The sequence below is a fragment of the Echinococcus granulosus genome (genome assembly GCF_000524195.1).
Source record: "Echinococcus granulosus chromosome Unknown EG_S00025, whole genome shotgun sequence".
NCBI lineage: Eukaryota > Metazoa > Platyhelminthes > Cestoda > Cyclophyllidea > Taeniidae > Echinococcus > Echinococcus granulosus.
Window position 1 is genome coordinate 709,982 of NW_020170405.1, and position 22,139 is coordinate 732,120.

The 22,139-nt window shown below is 41.7% G+C and overlaps 5 protein-coding genes across 5 annotated transcripts in view; 4 read left to right on the forward strand and 1 right to left on the reverse strand. All coding sequences in view use genetic code 11, as the record gives it.

Moving 5' to 3' along the window:
- Positions 1–2,574, forward strand: part of EGR_04215 (Activin receptor type-1) — a gene marked incomplete at both ends in the record, with an annotated part of 3,253 nt that extends 679 nt beyond the window's left edge. Inside the window, 2 exons of the mRNA XM_024493464.1 lie at positions 763–1,715; positions 2,200–2,574. Coding sequence (XP_024352165.1) covers positions 763–1,715; positions 2,200–2,574 — 1,328 coding nt within the window. The remainder of the gene's footprint in view (positions 1–762; positions 1,716–2,199) is intronic.
- A 1,115-nt stretch (positions 2,575–3,689) lies between these two features.
- EGR_04216 (Glutaredoxin 3) lies at positions 3,690–4,754 on the reverse strand (the record flags this gene model as incomplete). Its single annotated transcript, XM_024493465.1, has 5 exons — positions 3,690–3,820; positions 3,928–4,195; positions 4,346–4,420; positions 4,565–4,664; positions 4,696–4,754. The coding sequence occupies 5 exons, from the start codon at positions 4,752–4,754 to the stop codon at positions 3,690–3,692; spliced, it is 633 nt and encodes a 210-aa protein (XP_024352166.1).
- A 1,578-nt stretch (positions 4,755–6,332) lies between these two features.
- On the forward strand, positions 6,333–8,948 carry EGR_04217 (Chromobox protein; the record flags this gene model as incomplete). The annotated part of the gene is made up of 3 exons (XM_024493466.1): positions 6,333–7,331; positions 7,423–8,010; positions 8,067–8,948. The coding sequence occupies 3 exons, from the start codon at positions 6,333–6,335 to the stop codon at positions 8,946–8,948; spliced, it is 2,469 nt and encodes an 822-aa protein (XP_024352167.1).
- A 3,863-nt stretch (positions 8,949–12,811) lies between these two features.
- Positions 12,812–13,720, forward strand: EGR_04218 (hypothetical protein; the record flags this gene model as incomplete). The annotated part of the gene is made up of 1 exon (XM_024493467.1): positions 12,812–13,720. One exon carries the CDS (start codon positions 12,812–12,814, stop codon positions 13,718–13,720), a length of 909 nt encoding a protein of 302 aa, XP_024352168.1.
- A 5,958-nt stretch (positions 13,721–19,678) lies between these two features.
- EGR_04219 (hypothetical protein) lies at positions 19,679–20,437 on the forward strand (the record flags this gene model as incomplete). The annotated part of the gene is made up of 1 exon (XM_024493468.1): positions 19,679–20,437. One exon carries the CDS (start codon positions 19,679–19,681, stop codon positions 20,435–20,437), a length of 759 nt encoding a protein of 252 aa, XP_024352169.1.
- Positions 20,438–22,139: the final 1,702 nt, after the last annotated feature.

The following is a 22,139-nucleotide window of genomic DNA, read 5'->3' on the forward strand; positions in this document are numbered from 1 at the left end:
TCCTGTCGGCGGCATTCATCTTGCATTTTATGGTTGTTTCATTTTTTTTCGTATATGTAAAGTACTGGCATCTTTTCTGGTGTTTTTTTTTTGAGTAATTATGTTCACAATTGATTTATTGGGGGTGCTAGTAGTAGCTGCTGTGAACAGCCCTGCTTTTAATACAATTTTTGGACGCACTTGACTGACTAGACATTATTACATGAGAGGGCTTCTAAATTTTTCTAGTAGAATGTTTTGGAACCTAACTGGACATTTTCTTGTACAATTTTGCAGTTTGTTCGGGATCATTTTGGCTTGCAGCCTTCCTCTCGAATGAGATAATAAGTGCATTGTGTTCAAAACACATGCTGCAAGCTTTGAGCGTCCTTGCTATCAGTTATGATGATTCTATCATTTCCAGTTGTACAAAACTTTCCGTTGATTAAATGAAAAATCATACCATTCTGTGCAAATGTTTTCCATCGGAAACTTGTGTGAAAAGATCATCGGAATGTGCATCTTTAGTTGGATGCTTTTATTCTGTCCAAAAGGACGCCTTAGGATATGTGGTCGACGAGCATTATGGTTGCCTTCTCAATAATTCCTTTTCCATAATCTCCTGCCTCAATTTCCGCGGTACCAATACAACCTGCTGCTTTTCATCAAACTCCTCGGACTATTGTAATGCGCATCTCCCCGTAAACAAACATCAGAATACCAGTGCCTTGTTTTTTCCACTCACATTTTTTGCCGTACTCTGCATTTTGCTGTTTATATTAGCCTTTGTGTATATCAAAGGGAACTTCAGCAAGCATGAGAAGCCCCTTACAAAGCATTCCTCTACTTATTTTCCCGAATTCACTGATAGTGGCAGCGGGTCGGGAAAGCCGTTCTTAGTTAGTCGAACCATTGCTCGTCAAACAATCCTTCTGGTATGTATCGGAAAGGGTCGATTCGGCGAAGTATGGCGAGCCGTCTGCAATGGCGAAGTTGTTGCTGTGAAGATCTTTTCCAGCCGTGATGGCGCCAGTTGGACCCGTGAAACTCAGATATATACCACTGCTCTCCTTTCTCACCGGAACATTCTCGCCTATTATGCCAGCGATATGATTTCACGCGGTGGATGTACTCAACTCTGGCTTGTTACCGCCTACCACGCTGCCGGTTCCCTGCACGATTTCCTTTCCACGGCAGAAGGTGTGACTCCGCAATGTGGACTCAAACTAGCCCGATCAATTGCTGCGGGTCTAGCCTTTCTCCACAGCGAAGTAGTTGGATTTCGTGGCAAACCGCCGATTGCCCATAGAGATATTAAATCTAAGAATATTCTGGTTATGGCTAACAATGAGGCCTGTTTGGCAGATTTTGGTCTCGCTCTGGTGAAAACTTCCAAAGGAATGAATGGTGAGGGGACCAGCGATGAGGCAAGTGAGAGCGGTGACGCTCTACCTCCCGCTAGCCTCTTCGCAGGAACCAAACGGTACATGGCTCCTGAGATATTGGCTCTTTATCCCTTGGTGTGGGGTGGCTGGGTGCGTGCGCGCACGCAGGAGAGGCAGATAGACGAGAAACAGTCTGGGGAGTGTGATGAAGACAATTTGTCCATTCCAGGGGAATTGTTAGAGTGCCGACATCCGCTGCTTTCTTTCGACGTCTATCTGTCCACAGATGTCTACGCACTGGGACTCGTTCTGTGGGAGATTTGGAGGCGTTGTACAGGCAAACAATACGAGGTGGGACCATCAACTTTCAGCTTTGTATATTTGTATTTTTGTTACCGTTTCTAGGTCTATTTTGATTCTTTAACTTGGCTTTTACTAACTGTGCAACGGTGCAAAAGTAAGTCTTTATTCGCCCTAAAATTAGTGATTTCCGAACTGACTTAAACATGTTGGAATTGTACATCACTTTGGGCAGTGTGACGGGTGGAACGGCACTTTTCATGTTGCAGATAACTTGCTCATTTAAACACCTGCATTTCTAGGTTTCACATCCCTGGTTTTAGTAACACCTAGATTCACCTACGTCTCTGTGTTATATGAATTCATTTGTTTAGGTAAAAAACACACTTTTAACTTTCATGGTGTACTAATTTTAGGTAGATTTTTGTAATTTGGTTACCGTAGAATAATGCTTACAAAGTTTGCTAATCAGACAAAGTGTAGAAGAAGTTCTTGAGTCTCCCATAACCAACTCCTTCCCTTTATCTTCACACAGCTTCCTTATTATGACTCGGTGCCATCGGATCCAAACTTCTTACAGATGTATAGAGTGGTAGTATTGGGAGAACCCTATGATTCTCCCTGTAACACCTTGGTAGACCTGCCCCTACCAATGCAGGTGTGCCACCTATGCAACCACATTCTGGTGGGTCGAATTGGCGCAACGCTGGAAGCTCACCGCCACCGCCGACACGGGGGCAGCGGGAGGCGGCCCTCCCTGACGATGGAGCGGAGGGGGAGCAGTGATGAAGAGTGGCTGGTGCGGTGGGCGGACGTCATTGCGGAGTGCTGGCACCCTCGTTACACACACCGCCTCTCGGCCCTGCGCGTGCGCAAAACCCTCACAGTCATCGAGGCGACTGTGAGCTGAATCGGACGCTGCGTTGGACACTTTTTATGCTCGGAACCTTGCATCAATGTTCCTCCTTTTTAATGAAATTCCTGGTAAAATATGGTATTAAATGCATACGCACGAAAAATTCTCATACTCTTTTCGGCACTCTCCTTAGGCGAACCGCTGTGACAATTTGAAGATATCACTAAATTATAGCTCTTAGCAAGTTCCGTTTTGGAAACTAATCGGGCGTTAAATCAGGATGTTTGGTAAGAGAATTCCACTTAAGATACCTTGAAGCCATTTTCTATTTGGGAGCTTCGTTGGCAAAGTGTAAATTGCAGAGCGTCTTCACTAGGCTGCGTTCTGTTATGTCCCAGAGGAGATACTTTAACTAGGTTCCGGTTTAATGAAGTCTTTTTGCGGACTAGCCGTGGTTGGCATCGTTTCTTGCGAGTGTGAAGGCCAAAAGACGCAGAGAATGCGCTTGTTGTATCCGCTTGGGTGATTCACGTCGGCGGCCCTGCTTTTTCGTTTGAACACAAATTCAACAAAGCACAGGGTAACAGGCCGGCATGAGTGCTGTCATAATCTAAACCGGAGTCTATATTGATTCAGAAACGAACAGCATCCATCAAGCAGTTATTCCACTTTGTAGCCTACAAAAGTAAGGCATAGTGCCGACCGCTTCACGGAACGGGACATCTCGCCAACTTATAATAACCTTATCTAGTAACACACCTAGTTTCTGGAAGTGTAAAACAAGAAAGTGGTACATCCCTACCATGCGTCCTTGAAGAAAAATATTCACCGGCACAAAGCATTTCCTAGATGGAACGTCTCAATATCGAGGTTCAAAGCAAACACAATGGCGCGCAGACTTCCCACGATACAAGAACTCTCACGTTGAAGAGAATCACAAGTGGCGAGGAAATTGCCACCAACCATGGAGAGGGCAGACCAAATTCGCTCAAACCACAAACTTCACACATTCCCCAGCGCACACTGGGCGCAAAAGTACTCAGGAGGCTAGTGGACTTGGCTTAAGAGTATCTAACCCCCTTTTTCTTCACAAAATCACTTATACACACAACACAAAATACTAATATCAAAGCATGTATTGATGGCCCGATGGTACAAGATATAAGCATCTATTGGAGGCCAAGGGCAGAAAGCAACTCATTGCTTTCGGCCAGTTGGGTAACAATATCCACACCTCCTATTAATTCACCGTTAGCGTACAGTTGTGGATACGTAGGCCAATCGGAGTAGATTTTAAGTCCTGAAATATTTGCAAGTGTCGTAATAATGCAAGTAATATTGCGCACTACTAGCAAAGATAAAGCCAAAAAACTTGTAAGCTGATGCTCAACAGCAAACGTAAATCACCTTCTCGAACAGTTTCATCACTGAGAACATTGAACGAGTCGAATTTAACGTTGTGTTTATGGAGGATTTCAAGCATTCTTCGACTAAATCCACAGCGCGCCTCTTCAGGAGTGCCTTTCATGAATAGCATAATAGGCGCCTTGTTAATCAGAGCTTTGAGTCGAGCATTCAAACTCTCTTGGTCATCGTGTTTATCACGTAGAGACGCAACTGTTTTAGTTAGATCAGCAGCTTTCGCACCTTGAACGCGAGCCACTGATTCACCATCCTGACCAAAAGCAATCCGAAAAATCAATGTACTTCCTTTAAAATATAGTACCGAAGTAATTTGGAATAAAGCGAAAACACTCATTTCGGTGATGTGATTAAAACCCAGTTGCTGGTAAGCGATTTCCAAATGACATAACTAGAACCACACCTTGAAAAATAGAACCACAGGAACAGAAGATACTTCATTTTTCTTGCAGAAGTCTTGCACTTCCTCCGCATTTACCTGAGAGTGAGAAAAAAACCACTTTGAAACATCAGCACCCCTCCCACAAAAACCAATATTGATCAAGGGGTGGGTTGCAAATAGAAGAGGCGAAAAGCGACTGAAATAAGAGGCTAACGAATAACTTGCCATCCCAAACCGAACGCTCCTATTTTCACAATCCTCAGCAAGAGTTTGAAATACCTCAGTTATCTGCTGACATTCAGCAGCCCATGGAGCAAACAAGTATAGAAGCGTAAGTTGCCTAAAGTACATGCACCACTAAAGACGCCCACTTGCAGTCCTTAAGGAAACTGTCTACTTCCTCTTCCGACTTAAGGTGCGACAACGGCATCCGAAACAACCCCGCGCGACAGAAGCTCTTACAAAACGATTTGCTGGCCCACCCCGAACTCGAAGTACTATAACAAAATCTTTCCAAGTAGTACACAATCGCTCATTCCTAGATTTCATTAAAACTACTTGCTGAACATTTAATGATGTAATTTGTAAAAATCGTATTAGTGTGTATTTAGAACGAACATAGGTTCTGATTTCGAGTCAAAGTAAATGACTAAGAGATGATAAATGCGAGCGTGAGAAACGGCTTCGCTCCATTCACACTTTCCAGTGAAAACATCTTGTCCCTAAATGCATCCCGTGCACTTCTAACCGTAAAGAAATAGCAAATAGAGGCATGACTACCTTATGAGCGAACCGTCGTGCTTTTCATCGTTTCTGTTGATCCGGCACACAAATAATCGGCACTTGATTCGCATGCATTTATTTATATTTTACTGACTACGCTACACGCTTCCTTACAGCTTTGTAATGGCCTGATTATATTAGTAGTTTATTTTACGGCCCATCGATCTAAAAGATTTGTATATCGTAGCAGATTCCTTGCTTGTCTCTTTTCCTTGGCCTCCATACTCTTTGAAGGAGCAGACCGGTTATGTAATAGGCAACAGGGTGTAAACAGATTAGGTTTGCTTGTATTTTGAGCTCTCGACTACCTTGGGGAATTTTAACCACCCCTCCTCTCCGATATATGTGTTCCATGTATGCTTTTCGAGTAGTAAGTACAAAAGAAGGAAGTATTTTTTACAGCATGTTGTATTACAGTCACCTTTCGCAGCAGGGGCATAAATGCTTTATTTCGTGAAATAAAATGAATCTATAGACCGTGGGTTCACTGACACTCTTGTTACTAACGTTGAAAGACCTTGTTTGGATTTTTGTCCAATCAAATAGGCGTGATATGTAGCCAATTAGATTAGTTGTCGACTAGAGGCATTGCCGAAGGCTTCTACTATTTTCTCGTTTGTTTTATCGGCGCAAGGTAAATACACTTTTATTATGCGATAATTGGTATATTTATGTATTTAAGTTCCTCCTAGAGCTGTCTTTATCTGTTTTTGTGACATTTTGAATTTGATAAAGCGGTATAGTGACTTCAAACTACTGTATCGAAGTTTGCATCGGAACTATTAAAATAAACTTTACAAAGTGCAGACAGTCGACATATTACGCTTTTGAGGATAGACTGGGTTTGGAAGACTTGGGGATTTGATGCCGTTTGGTCTGCTACAGTTGTGTTTACTCTTCTGTACTTCTTAAATGCGCAAAAGATGCCAAGGCTTCGCATTTGTTTTTATCGTTTCTCTTGTGACGGTATCATTAGTCTTAATTTTGACTGTTTATGCTTGTAAGCGTTGTATTATTTAAAATTTTTTTATAACTAGATGATATGTTTTTGGTGATACTTTCAGAACTTTCGTTGCTCATGCAACTGTGGATGTTGTTTTTTGAAAAGCGTTCTAGGCCTAAATTATGGTACAGTTATTTTTTACGCTTGCTTTCTTTTAGTTAAACCGTGTCTCCCCTATATGTCTGATAACTGGAACCTGAACCTAGCTAATGCGTGCGACCAATGCGTTCAAGTAGTTCCCTCAAACAGAAACGTAAAGCCGATGATAAAGCTTATTTAGTAGACTCTATTATCGACGAACGATACATAAAAAATCAGAAGTATTACAAGGTTCGTTGGCTTGGATTTCCCCCGAATGAAGATAGCTGGGAACCCGAGGCAAATCTAACACGTGTTCGTGAACTAATAAGAGAGTTCCACCTTAAAAACAAATCGCCTTCTACTTCCCGTCAACATTCTTCCACGAAGAAGAGACCTGAAGTGTTCAGTAAAGCACATTCTTCAAAATCTATCCAGGAACCACCTTCTCCAAGTAAGCGCCGAATGACTAAATCTCGAACAGGGCACTTTGAATATGTACCCCAAAGTGAGCTTGTCGCCAAAAAAACCAAGTTTTTCGATGATATTCGTGATGGAAAAATTGACTTAACTTTGAACGACTTATATTCACGGGTGAAGACCAGAAGAAGATGCCGTAATGACATCTCTGGACAAAATGACGATAATTCCCTTAGTCGGCCCTCCAGCCTCACAGAACTGAATGAGTGCAGGGGTGCCCTTCAAACCACGCCCACAAGACACAGTGAACCTCCCACACCGAAAACTTTTGTACACTCTGCTAATGGATCTATGGACGAAGCGAAGTCTGTGATTCCCGACTCAACTTCTAGTCACCTATTCCAATCTCAACTGCATACTTCAAGTAAAAGCGGTTCTAGCATTTCAAAACAAATCTCTCGTCCATTATCCACTTCTCTACGCCACGTCAAACGACAGTATGCTCCTTACGAAAATCGCAGTAAACGAAATATTTCTTTTGGAAGCTGTCATTTTCCTGCATCTAAGACGTCGGTTAAGGATCCAGCAGGAGATTCTTCAATCGGTCTTACAGATGAGGATCCGTCTGATGCATTGGATAAAATTGGGTTCCCATCCAATTCAAAAAAAGTCTTGCTACAGAAAGACCTCGAAGTGCATCCGGAGGCAGTTGCACTATCTGGTGTTCAGGAGTCATTAGAACAGGCAAGCCTTCACCACTTTGGACTACCTTCTTAGATTCTGATCGATGGTAATTGTGCTTTTTTACTTTTAGGCGCAAACAGTAGCAACACCTACCCAGTCGCGTCCAACCGTACCATCTTCGTCTGTACTCATGTCTTTTTACCTGGACTTAACCAATCGTTGTTCTAGTCATTTATCAACAGAGGGAGAGGATCTCCTGTCAGATTTTCCCATAGTTCAGCCACTTGATGAAGGGGTATTGTTGAGATCACAAAAGGACCTTCTGCTTGCCATCAATAATCAACGCTGGACCCTCCTTGCCACTCAGCCTATCGAAAAAATCGCTGCTGATCATACCGGCCCCATGAATGCGATATCGCAACACCCTCTAGTTGCTGCTATTATTGGTGGTGAAGGACGACCATTTCTTCTTAGGCGGTTGCTCCTAGCCGGCAACGACCCAAATTTCATTGACCCCATTTCAAAATGGCCTCTTCTTTTAATTGCTGTGTACTATGGACGTATACAGGCTGCACGAGTTCTTCTTGAATTAGGAGCTCAACCAAATGCTGCAATTCTTGTTGAAGGTAAACGAGTAACTGCTTTGGGAATGGCGATTGTAACGGGGAACATCGATATGGTCTCACTCCTCATCCTCAGTGGTGCAAATCTCTACCAGGTATGAAATGAACTGGGTTGTCTTTTCAGACACCTATTTTGTCTTTTCTATTGTAGGTCAATGATGATGCGAGTGCTGCTCAATTCATTATTCAAATTCTCCAAGCTGTGGCTTCAAAAACCTCCTACGAAGCAACGGTAAAAGCGCCACCGGGTTTCACAACTGATCCAAAAACAATCAGAAGGCAACTTGAAGAACTGCTAAAACCCCCTTCAATCCCAATCATTGAACCTTCAGAGGGCAAGGTTCTTCCTCGTTCTCCTTACGACTTTCTTTCACCTCCATCCTCATCCACAACACCCGCCTCCACTTCCCTCCTGATATCCTTCGATGGTCAAAAGCCACATTTACCGTCTGCTGACTCCCTCCATTGTATGCATAGGCTTGTCAGTTCCTGCCACGCACGCCTCTTTATTGCTCTTGATCGTGTGGTGACTCAGTGGCTGCACAACGTGGGAATGGTTGTTAGCTCAAGGCTGCTGCCAGGACAGTGGATTCATCTAGACGGAAGCTCCTTCACGCTCAACTTCCCAACTCCTCAAAATCCAGCCACTTTCAGTGAAGCATCATCGGTCCTTGTCCTTTTCCTTGTTCACGGGACTGTGACCCCTCCAGGTTGTTACCATGTTTGGCTAGATGACGATGGGCCCTGCCTTGTGAAGCGAGTCCTGCTAGGTGATGTTGAACAGAGGCCCTTGGCACGGCAGTACTTCGTCTCCACTTTGCTCCCGATTGATTATGAGAAAGAGAATCAATGTATTTGTGTCTACTTCTCAAATACAGAGAGGGGTACTTGCATAGCTCCGCTTGTACTTCGCCTTAAGCCTGTAACGGGTCGGCAGCTCCAGAATACAAGCAAGGACATTCAAGAGACTGCCGAAATGCCCCGTCTGAGATCCCTCCCGTCTACTTCCAGCCTACGACCGAGACCGCATTAACCAACCAATACGTGATAATCAGAATATACGCACAATGCTGCCACATTACTGTTCCTATTTCCTCTTCGCTCAGGTCTTTCATTACCAACTAGGATATTCCAACTTAAGGTGTACATTCTCACTCATCCATCGTCGATCAGCTCGCTGTGATAGATCTTACAAGTAACAAATCTCTCGCCCAATTCGACACTGCAGCATCCTACTTTACGACACGTATGAATCGAATTTGCCTTTTTTCACTTTTCTCCCCACCTCTAGCTATGTATTCTCTCCTATTCGTTTTATCTGTCGTTTGTTAGTTTATTCTGTCCCTTATTATTCTTTCCCTCGACATGCTTATTGCTAACTATAGTGCACTGGCACGCTCTGACCCACTTTGTGTTATGTTGATGATATCGCCGAATAAGCGGCTACAATATAACCTGTGATACCTGTACCACCAAGGCTTCTATTTTCAGTTGATCTGATTCGAGTCTCAGTGCTGGGTGATGCTTTGGATATCGTTTATCTAGTACATTTACTACCAATTTCAAATATACATGATGTCTTGGTTTTCGCGCCTGAGTACGCAATTTGCAAGTGAGCATCACGCTTGATTAAAATAAGGGAAAGTAGGTTGGAAGGGAAGAGCACAATAGAGGGCGAGTGGTTTCATACTAATACAAATACAAATCCTAAGCAATAGCGATTAACTTTCATCGGGGCCGGGTTCTGTTTGCAAACGTTTTGGGAGGGCACTTTCGGTCTTAATAAGGAAACATTAACTTGTGGAGGATTTAAAATGAACCGTTTTAAATGATAAAATGAGGCACTGCAGGCGCCTTGAATTGAAACATCAGTCGTGAATCCGCGTTCAAGGCTGCCACTTGATTGCCATGCTCCGAAAGTCCTGACATGAGCCCTGAGTGGATTAGTACAATAACTGGCTACCAAAATCTTAGCCTCTTTTAAAGGCACCGTCTCAAATCTCAACTTATCGGCTGTGTCGTGCTCACATGCCGTATCCCAGGATGACCGATGCCATGACAGTGGTTACGCGATGTTAATTTAGCTGTATTAATACTGCCTAAAAGATGCATCAATTTTTAAGAAGCTACTGGTGAACAGTTGACAACGTGGAAATCGACACGCTGTCAGCGCTCACCGTGTGGGGTTAAAAGAGCTGATTGAAGATTAGAACTAGAGAGAGGTTTTAACTAAACTTTTTGGTCCCTCTACTCAGACCAGACTTGAAGACGTGAACTCGATTTGATTGCTGTTTTTTATTAAAATTCACCTTAATCTTTAAAAAGTACGCGGCGTAGGAAAAATGATGATAGCGGCGCCAATGACCCTTTCATGCAATAAAGATAGTTAAGGTCAACTACAATTATATAATATGATATTTTGAGACGAAAAATCTTGGCATAGTGGAGTGAGTATTAAGGAATATCCTCCGATCCCTAACTGCTCCCAAACTTAACACGACTTATCGACTCTTATTACCTCCTTCTGTTCGGGCATCTTTAAAAGTGCTTAAGGTCTAAACGCACTTTTTAATATTATTTTATGATTTTACATGGGTGCTAGGCGATGGGCAGTGATGGCTCTGGATTAATCAACTACTTATTGATGTTGGTAGCACAATTGTTGATTCTTGGAAGGAACCGCCTCTTCGAGTCAAGCTGGCGCTTATACTAATTACTGCTTTCAAAACGAACATTTCAGGGTCATTAACTTATGCGCATCACGACGCAACTCAGCCATTTCCACTTGTTATGCATATTTAATGGTAAAACCCAAAGATTTACCCCAGTTCAGGCACTTTGAGGATGAATGAGGCCCACAGCCTCCAAACGGATCCCTTTCCACGTAGCACTTCAAACAACAGACATAAAATCTGGATCCTATGGAGATTGTAATGCAAAATTTTGTACAATAACAGGTTTTATTCAAAACCCTTTCCTCTGAATTAAAAAAGGTTCGACAAGATTTTCTTCAAATACATTTGGAGATGTGTTGGGTGTGCCCAGAACATGAGTGGTGGTGGGCCTTTGGTGACCTCGCGTGCTTCTGGGATTTGCTTCTAGCGCCACCCAATTACGCGGTTTAGCGGCACTGTATTGAGGATGCATGCCAAACGCTAACGCCCTATGTACTTCTATCCTACTTGAATTAAAATTCATGTTTGTATTAAGAACATAATTATCCGCTCCACACCTTTGTGTGGGGCTAAGCTATGTAGGCTTAATTCGTAACATAGAATGAACAACTCATTACATGAATATTAAAGGCTAAAGCTCCACCCTGTTTCAACAAAAAATCGCAGAATTTCTGGAAGTAAAATAATGAATTGGTTAGAAAGGAAAAATACTTTTAAAAGAAGTTCTGTAATGCTTTGCTAATATTCATTAACTCTGTCTTTGATTACACGGACACTTGTCCGTTCACTCGGCGGCATGGCCTCTGACCCATGCCAGTAGCCCCATCCCTTCTGTACATCAGTAATACACTATGACTTCTTACGACTTCTGGCAGGCCTCGCAGTGCTCCATTTATGAAACGCTATTAATCTAAAACTTTTTACAAAGAAAATTCCTCTTAGGATTGCATTGAGCTTAATTCTACATCCAAGCAAAGGTATTCACACTGTTGAAAAAATGACTTCACGTCGTGCAAGACATGTTCTGGGGACCAGATTTTGTTTGCATCCTGTAATCCTGCATAGGATGACTAGCCATCTTGGGGAAATTTCGCTGTAATCAATCACCCACGGTGAGATACATGTTTTGAGAGTTTTCGAGAACCAGCGTTTCTTCAGTGTTTACGAAGAATACGCCTGCAATCTGCTAGTGGTTGGCATCAAGGCGAGTTTTACTTTCATTTGCAAAGATGCACTACCTCTTAAGATATTGTATCACTTCAAAGACGGTTTGGTTCCAGACACTAATGCTTCATTCGTGTAGGCAATGTTAGTTTGATCTCTAAAGTAAAGCTTTATTTTGAAGTGACGTGATCAAGTTTTAGTAAAATAAAAAGAGCATTCCATGTTACCTTTCAGCATATTTTAAGGAATGCTTTAAAACATTTATATTGTAGCCCTCCCCCGCCCCCCGAGATAACCCTGAAGACGAAGGACAACATAATGTTCGGGCAGAATGTGTAATGCCAGCGTACGGTAGGGCTCGGGGCAATTGACAAGCCCAGGGCCAGGTCGCTCGGCAAGGAACAAGAGCGGAGCCCCTTGGTGGTTCATTACCAAAACTGGGAGTTAGGCAAACAGCTAAAGCGTTATAATATATTTGATTTTCTATAAATGCTTTTAAAAGCGTGGATTCAAGAGGAATGAATAAAAGTCAGAGGCTAATTAGGATTTGCATAGAATCATTTCTCTGCTCATGGCTGACGTGCATACACTAAGCAACAAAATCAGATTAATGGTTTTCCAACAAAGAATTTTGCAATTTATTTAGTGTTTCACAAAATTCAATTACACCTACCTGTCTACTTCCCCTGTGTTTATCAACGCACTTTATTTGGTAATTATGTATTAGTTAAAAAAATAGTTCCCCTGTAAAATGTGCGTAATCAAATAGGCAGGTTGGAATTTATATCCGACATTAGTCAACTAGATTCAATGCTTTTACTGCTTTAGAGTAAGCCTTGGATACCGATCTCCACACTTTCCACCCTTTGAGCCCACTTGCACGACTCACGAGCGTGTAAATGCTACAAGCCAATTTGACAGACAAGTGGTTTGCTCTATTTTAAGTCAACCTTCGCCGGGCCAATTAAGTGCCCATCGCCTCTGCATTTTAAAAGGCGGTCCCACTGGCTTGAGTGTCAGTTTACCTGCCAGACTTGGAGCTGCAGGTACTTACAAAATGACTGCTCCCAGCTCAACCTCCCCCTTTCGCAACTTGGAGAGACGTGAAAGTTTTTCCAAATACATCCTCGAAACACCCGGCTCTTCCTCCAGTTCTTCCACTTCGTCCTCTTCGTCGTCGTCATCCTCTTCTTCTTCCTTCTTCTTCAAAGGAAGAGCACATATCATCTTGGATGTCAGCGAATTGAAGGAGGGAAGAAAGGACTTGGATGGTCGTCTTACTGGGAAAAAAGATAAAGGACGTGGAAAACCACATGCTCATCATCAAATGCCTGCATCTTCACCTACGCATAAATTGTCCTCATCGTCATCTTCTTCTTCCTCTTCGTCTTCTTCGTCTTCTTCTTCCACTTCTTCATCCTCAAGGGGAATCACGCAAGAGGAGAAGAGGAGCGAATTCGACGGTCCGGTCATTATAATATCATGTGGCAGAAGCCGCCAAATGTCTAAAAATTTATATAGAAGCAAATCAGCTTCTCCTTCCCCGCAGAAACGCCGATCTTTCAGTGGAAGGGTTTCCAGAGGGCGAGCTCGAACTCCCAAAGCGGGACATGCTATGGCCAACTACGGAGTTGAAATCGAAGACAGAAGCCCACGCAGATCTTCGTCACGAAGACAAAGTGTCAAGCCCTCTGCATCTGTAAGGCCTGTAAAATCCAGAAGAGGCGTCAAATCGCCGATCATCTACGAGTTAGTGCCGAATAAGGTGGCTAAAAGGTCTTCAAAGCGTCGACCAAGCAAAGGTCCGAAAGACCAGTCGACCTGCTACGTGTTGATACCGGAGGAGCTTAGGAAAAAAATGGCAGGTAAACCAATAGCATTCGTGGAATTGCAACCTTCTTCGGAAAATGGAAGAAGCAAGTCCAGAAATGGCAAGAATAAGAAATCTGCAGCGCCTCATGTTTAGAAATTGGATCGGATCAAGGTTATAGAATCAATTGAATGCGACTCCCTACCGCAGATAGATAAACAGCATCCACTTGAAACCTTTTAAACTTTTACCATCAACACTGCTTTTGAATTTGTAGACATTTTTACTAGCGTTCTGATTCTTACTCCCTATCAATTTCTAAATTTCTCGCATTCCTTAAGTAGATTTATTCTTTGGTAAATTAAGAGTTAAACAATCATTCACCTTCTAGGCACGTTAGACTGCCGGAAAGCAGCATATCTTATATGAAATATGACAGAGCTGTCCTTAATTCATCTGATTGTTTTAGAGTACCGAGAGATCAGCTTGACCTTAAAGTATCCAAGTTGGATACAAATAGCACAGCGTCTTCTACAAGGCATGAGCAGCCAATCTGGGCTTCCAGGTACAGAATTTTACATCAAAACAAACACCTAGGCTTTTAAAATGATATAGTTCACAATATATTCCGTTGACATAGGCAGCTACTGCTCAAACAAATAAGCAAAGTTCAATTTACTGCCAAAATTATTGTTTCTATTTCTGCAAGCCATTAACTTGGGAAAAATTGGAGCAAAATGATAACAAACTTAGCCCAAAAAAATTATTAAAGAAGTGGAAATCCTGGACAGGAAAGAACAAGGGTATTGCTGAACGTAAGGACTGACAAAGCTATTTTTAGCAATCCTGAACAAACTTCGGTCACTTAAAAGAGGCTTCAGCTGGCATCATAAATGAAAAACGAGTGCTTCCACCGAGGGATTTGTTGAACGCACACAGGTCGCTACCGCAGATGTGACCCTGCGCCTTCTCAACACTTACTGCTTGGCCATGAATGGTCCTCGTGTCACTACGTTACCGATTTGTGAGGGGTCAGTCTTTTCTAGTAGAAAACTGATTAAAAATGCCTCAATAGAAAGGAAAAAGAACTTGAGTTAAATAATCGTAGTGGTCCCAATTTCCTGTGGCAAGCAGGCAAGCTCACAAGACGGCTTGAGGACCGACTCGACCCGCACAAAGCTTGTCACTTCTTTGTGTCTGGACCTGGTGCCGCCTCGAGGAGCGACAACCGTTGTTATTGACTTTAGTGCCATGTAAAGGCTGTGTCACTCCGTACTTGTGTGCGGCTGCCATGATGTGTAATAGTTGTGCAGTTCACGGTTTGTCAACTGACATTTATTGTTTAGCATCTTGAATCATTGCACTCAGATAAGTTTTTGATAAGTAGCTTAGTGAGATGTGCGTTACACTTCAACAACATTACAAGGGAAGAAATGTCCCGACTTTTCTGCTGGTGATAATGCCACTTTTATACGTCGAAATATATTTTACCACAATATTTTAATGTCTGGAGTAGGTTGTGATGAAGGTGGCCTCACTGGCGCCTCATAATTTAGCCTAGTTAGACCTTAGGCCGAAGTATCTTAAAAAAATCCGGATAGCGTAACGACAAATAGACACAATCTTAGCTTACTTGAAAATGGTTGTTACTACGCCTAATTCGCCATGCTGTGGAACTTACAGCGAGCAGTAGGTGAGCCACAGTCTTGATTTATTTTGTTGATAATGTCTTTCCACAGGTGGAATTTGCATCCAGTCGCCAATAAGGTGCTTCCAATACTTATGAGCAGATAATCTGAATTGGCGCATTATGTAGAACATTTGACGGGCCCTGGAATGACTTTAGTGCCGTCTTATTTTTAAGTAAAAGATACAGGTCTGGAGATAAGCTATTTGTCTATCTGCCTGTATGTGAACGTGATTCAAGCTAACTTATTCAATTTGCTGCCCTCTTACACCCGTGTTGGACTGGATCTGTGCGATCACAATACGAAAGCCTGCCCGATGAAGGCAGTTTAAATAGTAAAGCAACTTTGAACGCATTTGAGGTGAGCGATTCATATCATCCTAAAAAGTCCTTCAAAATGCCCTCAAAGGTAGTTTTACTACTATAATTTTAGTTAAGTAGTAGATGTATGCTATGAAAAAAACAAGGAAAATCCTTAATAAGGATTTTAATTGTGGAAAACTTTAGGGCTCATACTTTAAGGGGTGGGTGTGATCATGTACCTGTCAAGGTCATATGCGTCATTCCATATGCCAACTGGATCTCAGGCAGGCAATATTACATGTAGGCATTTTCAAGCTTAAAAATGATTTTCCCATTAATTTAAAGTAATTAACTTGAGGCAATTCGTCTGCTAAAAAACCTTCTTTTAACTTAACAACAATTAGGGCTATTTTAGTTTGTGTTTTGTAGGAGGTTTAAGAATATAGGCAATAATTTTATGCTAAAATAACTTAAGAAATATAAATACAAAAATTCGTGATTCGTACATGTGTCGCATTGTGGAAGCGTTGGGCGTAAAATAAAGCACAGGAAGTGGTACTTTCATATTCGACTTCCCACTAGGTGACAGCTTCAAATGCGCATCATCGCTTTCGTGCGTACAGGGTCCATTTAACGCTGCTAAGAGGAGAAAAGAGCACTCCAGTAAATGAAAGCTAATTTGATTTGCGAGTAAAATTGCTATTCATCCGAGGCCATTAAAAAGCATTTGAAAAATTGCTTGAGAAGATAATATCATTCGCCCGACTAATAACAGCAATTGTCATTTCATTCGACTTTTCTGTTAGATGCAGAGGGACACTTGGGATGAAACCCGCAGAATTGTGGCAGCTCTATAACCTTACAATACGCAATAGAAGGAATCACTGCGTGTGCAATGAGACTCCGATCTGTATGTCTGTAGGTATGCGTATATGAATTCATTTATTTTGAAAAAGAACATAGCACAAGGAAAGTTCCTGCATGAATCTAAATATATGGGTATTTTATTTACGAATTTCACCAAATAAATGATGCAGTAAAATTAAAGAAATACCGAATGGGGTTAGTGAGGCTTCAACATTAAAGAAACACGTATTACTTCATACATAACTGTTAAAACTCAAAGCGATCTTGCACGAAGTTCTTGAATTCAAAACACTTCTTGATCAGAAATATATGAATATGTAGACATGATATTTCAGTCAAAATGAAAAGGTGGAAAAGACACTTCGAAACTCTAGTGGGAGGGGAAGCAAGGATGTTCCGTGGAGCGAAACCAACCAGCGCGTCTTGCTAATGTAAAAGAAAAACAGTTTCGCTCTAACTAACAACCGAGAATCTGTTAATAAGAGGTTCTAAAACCTCTGAGAAAGGCTCCGCTCTATCGTAGTACAAAAGATAGGCAGTACAGAATTCATCATTCCTTAATGAATGCGCATTTAATTGTCCTTAATTAGCATAGTTCCTGAGAACGTTTAGACAGAATTACTTAGTATTTTATCACGGGAGCAGATGCCTGTGAAAAGAATACGCTGTTACCGAACATTAATATAAATGACACTATGAAGGCAACGATATTACTGGTGCTTTAAACTCTCAAGAGAAGTAAAGGAACTCGTGAGTAATTCTTCACATCATTCCGGTGGATTTCGGTTGAGCAAATGTGTGACCACCATATCTGTCGAAGAGCCGGATCACATCACTATTATTTTAGAGACGCCACCAAGGGTAAGGATGAGGCATGTATTGTAAAGGGTTAAGGTGACACTTCAAGCACCGACGACAGCTTTTCAGAATGTGAGGATCATTTGCATCAAATGCCATCACCTCGGGAATTACGTCACCGACACAGACATGAAGGATGTGGAAACTGCACCAGCTATATGCGATTCTGTTCTGAAGGCCCGTGTACTAACTGCTGTGGTAAAATGCAGGGTCAAAAGTCTCAAAATCGACACGAAAGCACACTTCTGCTGCACCTTCCTCAGTCCAGCAGTGTTAAGATGATATCATCAGACGATATGAAGACGGTAATTCTACCCTCGGGGACCATCTATTCACATCGTGCGCACCCTCCTGCAGATGCATCAAGGTGTGTAAAGCATCAAGGAAAACATGGTCCACACAGAAGACAGCACTGACAAGAAAGAATTCAAGTGGAACTGTTTGATCGCTCAAATACCAAATAAAGACCCAAAGGTTTTTAAAATATACATGCTTGTCGTGGTTGAAATATACGGATCGTAACTGTGCGTTGCTTTCAGTGCAAATGAGCAATAAAGCGAAAACTTAGAGCTCAGCGTTTGTACCTTTTTTACTAAGTGTAATTTGTTTCTATTTTTAATTGCTTTATCTCGAAATTAAGCGAATGGTGAATGTGCATTTGCGGAAATCGTCGACTCATTGAACGTAGCCCATGAACTAAAAGCACAGTTTCGGTGTTTGATGCAGCCTCAATATCCATTTTTTAGCAACTCGGTGAGGAGAAATCGAAGCTAGAAGAAAACAAAATAGGCGGAAAGGAAGGCAAAATGCTGTTTCCGAATTCCTATTAAAACATCTTTTCGTTCGCCAGCATAAATTAACCTAAGTCTAATATGTCGCCGATTTCTCTTGTTTCTCAGGCAAAGTATGTTAGATGTGTAATAAGTCATACTTTGGGTTTCACAAAATACTCCTTTTGAGGTAAAAATCGCCTTTAAGGCTAGTTTATTGCTTCTAAAACAAGTACCCAAAAGATTATTAGCCAGAGTTAACGAATCTAAACGATAGATTGCCACTGATTGGTAAGCATTCGTGGCCTTATTGCCCCGACACTTTCCTAAAGACGAAAGAAGACATTACACGGGGCAGTGTATGTATTATGGACGCAAAGGAGGATTGGAGGGTCTACTGGCGCGGGTCGGAGGCCATGTCGGCGGAGAAAAGTTCAATGACCGTGTCCTTCAGTACCCGCATAATCAAAACGAGGAGTTAAACAAACTACTAGAGCATTGCAGTGTCACTCATTATAGTAGTGAACGATACAACCTCAAAGTTTGCAGAATATTGCAATACTAATTTTTAAACTAACTTAGAGCAATAATAATTGACTCTGTGGATTGGAAATGCAAAATGGGGCACGATAAGCCGATGGGAGCATGACCGGTGATCTCCGTTAAAAGAATTAAGCCTTGTTTTATTACTAAGCTAATTCAAGACAATATAAGGGTTTACCAAACACTTTGTGAGAAAAAGGTAGTTTACCTGAGTTGCTTATGTCTTACAGTTTGGGTTCTGTAGACTAGCTCACGTTTCCATCAACAAGGAACATTCTATTTTATTTAACAATTCGAAGCAAAAAAGTATCACCAAGCCTGACCGTTGAAGTAGGAGATTCATCGTCACACCAAATTTAACCTAGGCAATCATGAGTTTCTTGCGTGTCGCCAGATGTAGAGTGAAAATTCTTGTGCCCTGTGTAACACCGCGGCAAAGGTGGGGTGCGTGAAAGCTTACCTAAAACATTCAAGACTAATAGATTCAAAAAAATCCAAGGTTACTGGTAATCCTTTCTGCTTCTGGCCTAAAACGCAACTCCAAACCACGAAGACCTAGTAAAATTTAATTTGTTTAATTTTTTTCTCATTCCCAGACTGTCTACGAAACAACCGTAGTTGTGTATTCTGTGGAAAAAAATAATAATAGATAATTAAGATAAATTGCAAATTTAGCAGTAACTATCTCTCTCCTAAAAACACGTAAAAATCGTGATTTTTAGCTTTATTGCGCTTTTAATTGGGCTAAGCGGATAGTGAACCAGCAACAGAAAGAACTAATCTGCCCTATTATATCAACAGGGCGGAGGGAGCTATAGGACGTATCAATTGAGGCAAATGACTAAATATAGCATGTGTCTTTCTAGACAGATAATGTAGTGGGACTGGGAAGTGAGTGAAAAATGGTGGCCGTTGCTTCACTCGCCGAGGCTTTATGATTGGGCATTCATCTGCTTCGGTGTCAAGGTAGCTTCTCTCTCACACACACACACTTACACATACCCAGCTCGATTGGCTATTAAAAGTAAATTACTTGGCAGTTGATGAGCTAGAGCACCTGCGATCGTCACGCACATAGGCAAGGTAATGAGCGTCGGTGACTCTCGAATCATCCATCTCTCAAATTCGCGTAGAGAATCTTCATCCGCTATCTACGAGCTACTCGACGACACTGAGTCTAGCACCAGTTCCTCCAGCGAAGACGATTATTGGGTCGCACTCTCTTTCCATCATGCTGAACAACCGGAAAAGCATAAACCAAAGACAAAGGCCAAGGCACATGCGATGAATGATTCAAAAGAAATAAAGAAAAGAAGTGTGTACTTTGTGTTGGAGGAAGATCGTCATTCTCTAGTGTCGCGGCAAACACACCACAGGTCTCACAAAAGTCACAAAAAATTGCCAAGGAAAGAGAAATTGGATGATTCTTCAAGGTACAGTCTTGTCGCTACCTCACAAAAGATCACACCCCAACCAGTGAAACTTCTCCACAAATACAAAAGATACAATTCTGAGTCGGAACCTATTATTCTCCCAATCCAACGGAAAATGCGATCAACTCATTGTGAGGGTGTGTACGAAGGCACCCGGCCCAGGAGGAGTGTTTCAGCCGTTCCTATGGATAAAAAGCCATCGCATTCGAGAAGAAGGCGCAGCTCGGAAGTTGTAAGGTCTGTTGACATGTCTGGCAGTAGCAGTCGGCTGGGCCACAAAGCATACAGTGTAAATCAAGATGCCAACATGCAGGAGCTTGCCATCGATATGCCAGACCGATCGAGCAGCATGAAAAACTTCAATAAAAAACCCCAAGCCGGATGTGGAATAGCAATTTTGAAGCGTTATTAAGATTACATTACCGCCCTTTTATCTCTCTATATCAAGTAGGTGCTAACGTTTAAGGCTGCAAATCCTTATATTTTTTGGAAAATATATAAATTTCCATATTAGCAAGACCGATTTTCGTTGTTACCAAACCTGATAGAAATGTAAATTTGGATTTTTTCTAACATTTACCGTGAATACTGCGATTGCATAATGGCCAATGAACTAATACATTGAACTTACGGGGTCTTCGTTTAAGCTGAGTCTAACCAATACCCTATCATAACAGTTAGAATAGAATGCGATGAAAAAGGAGCACCTTTTGCTGTCTCGATATGCTGTGATTTTGCTTTTAGTTTACCCATAAACAGTCAGGGAAGACATCTGGCCAGTGTTTCCTGAATGCATGGCGTTCAGGCATTAATGTGTTTTAAGTATAGTTATTAGCTGACACATTTTAGTAGAATGTATGGACGATCGTGATAAGGGGGAAACCATTATATGCTAATTGTATCATTAAGTGTGCAATATTTTGGTTCGATGATAAAAATGTGCTGGTGTATCTGTGATAGTTCAAATATTGCCATTAAATCACGGCTACCACGACACGTTTTAAGGAGGTTGGAGGTATGCATTAGTATACACTTTTCGAATCATAACTGGTGAAAACTGACGCCATCTTATTAAAAGGTGGGAGCGTTTGAGGCAAAAAAAGTCATAAATAGTGGCTCTGTTACGCGTCATGAACCCTAAGATAGGCGGCACAAGACAAATGTTTTACAATCGTTTCGCATCTCGTTCAAAATTTGAAATAGCAGTTTAATGAAGGAGAATTAAAAACCCCAAAACCATTCCGAGAATTTCAAGACAATTTTAAGTCTTTAGAGCCTCTTTGGGTCCTCACAACGGTAACGGCTAATGAATCACCAAAAACTGGTTTTTGGGTGAAGGTATCGCCAAGGCCGCTTTTCATGAGAACCTAGAAAATATACCGCTGTGAGCTCTTAAAATAATTGGTAGAAGTATAATTGCATTAAATTTCCATTTAAAGACGAAGCAGAATTTACTACGTTTAAGGAAAATTGTCACAGCCATCAAGAAGAAAAATTTGGCAATCGTAGCGGTGTTTCGTTTCAGCTCAACAGATACCGCGGACTTGTCACTTGGGAGTACCGGAGATATTTAGAAAAGCGAAGCCTTCCCAATTCTGTACCACTGAACTCGCCTGTATTATTTCCTACCATTTACGGGTTTCACAGCCCATCCTTACCTCCAATTTTATTCAAGAGGTTTAAATGATAGATTTTGCATCTCTTCCTCAGTTTCATCAAGCCTTCATACTTCCTTCCTAAACATAAGTCAGAGTTGTGAGGTTATCAAAATAAATGGATGCCTTACCATATTTGTCGTAGCTATTAAGATTGACACACAGATTATTTAAGAATAGAGTAATTCAGACAGTAAATAGTGTGAAGGCTATCAGTTCACTTTCGGTCATTAGGATTAAACAACACTTTTTGTGGCTGGCATTTTTAAAGTAATAGTCTAGTTTCTTCAATTATAAGTCGTATTTCGGTAAAGTGACTTCTTTTTCAAAATTCAACAGGGCATAGTGTGGCGCTTAGAGCCATTCCTGAGGAGGAAAGAAGGCGATGACATTATGGCAGAATATGTATTGCCCACATCCAGAAGGGCTGGAAGCGACTGGCCTGGCTGGGATACTATG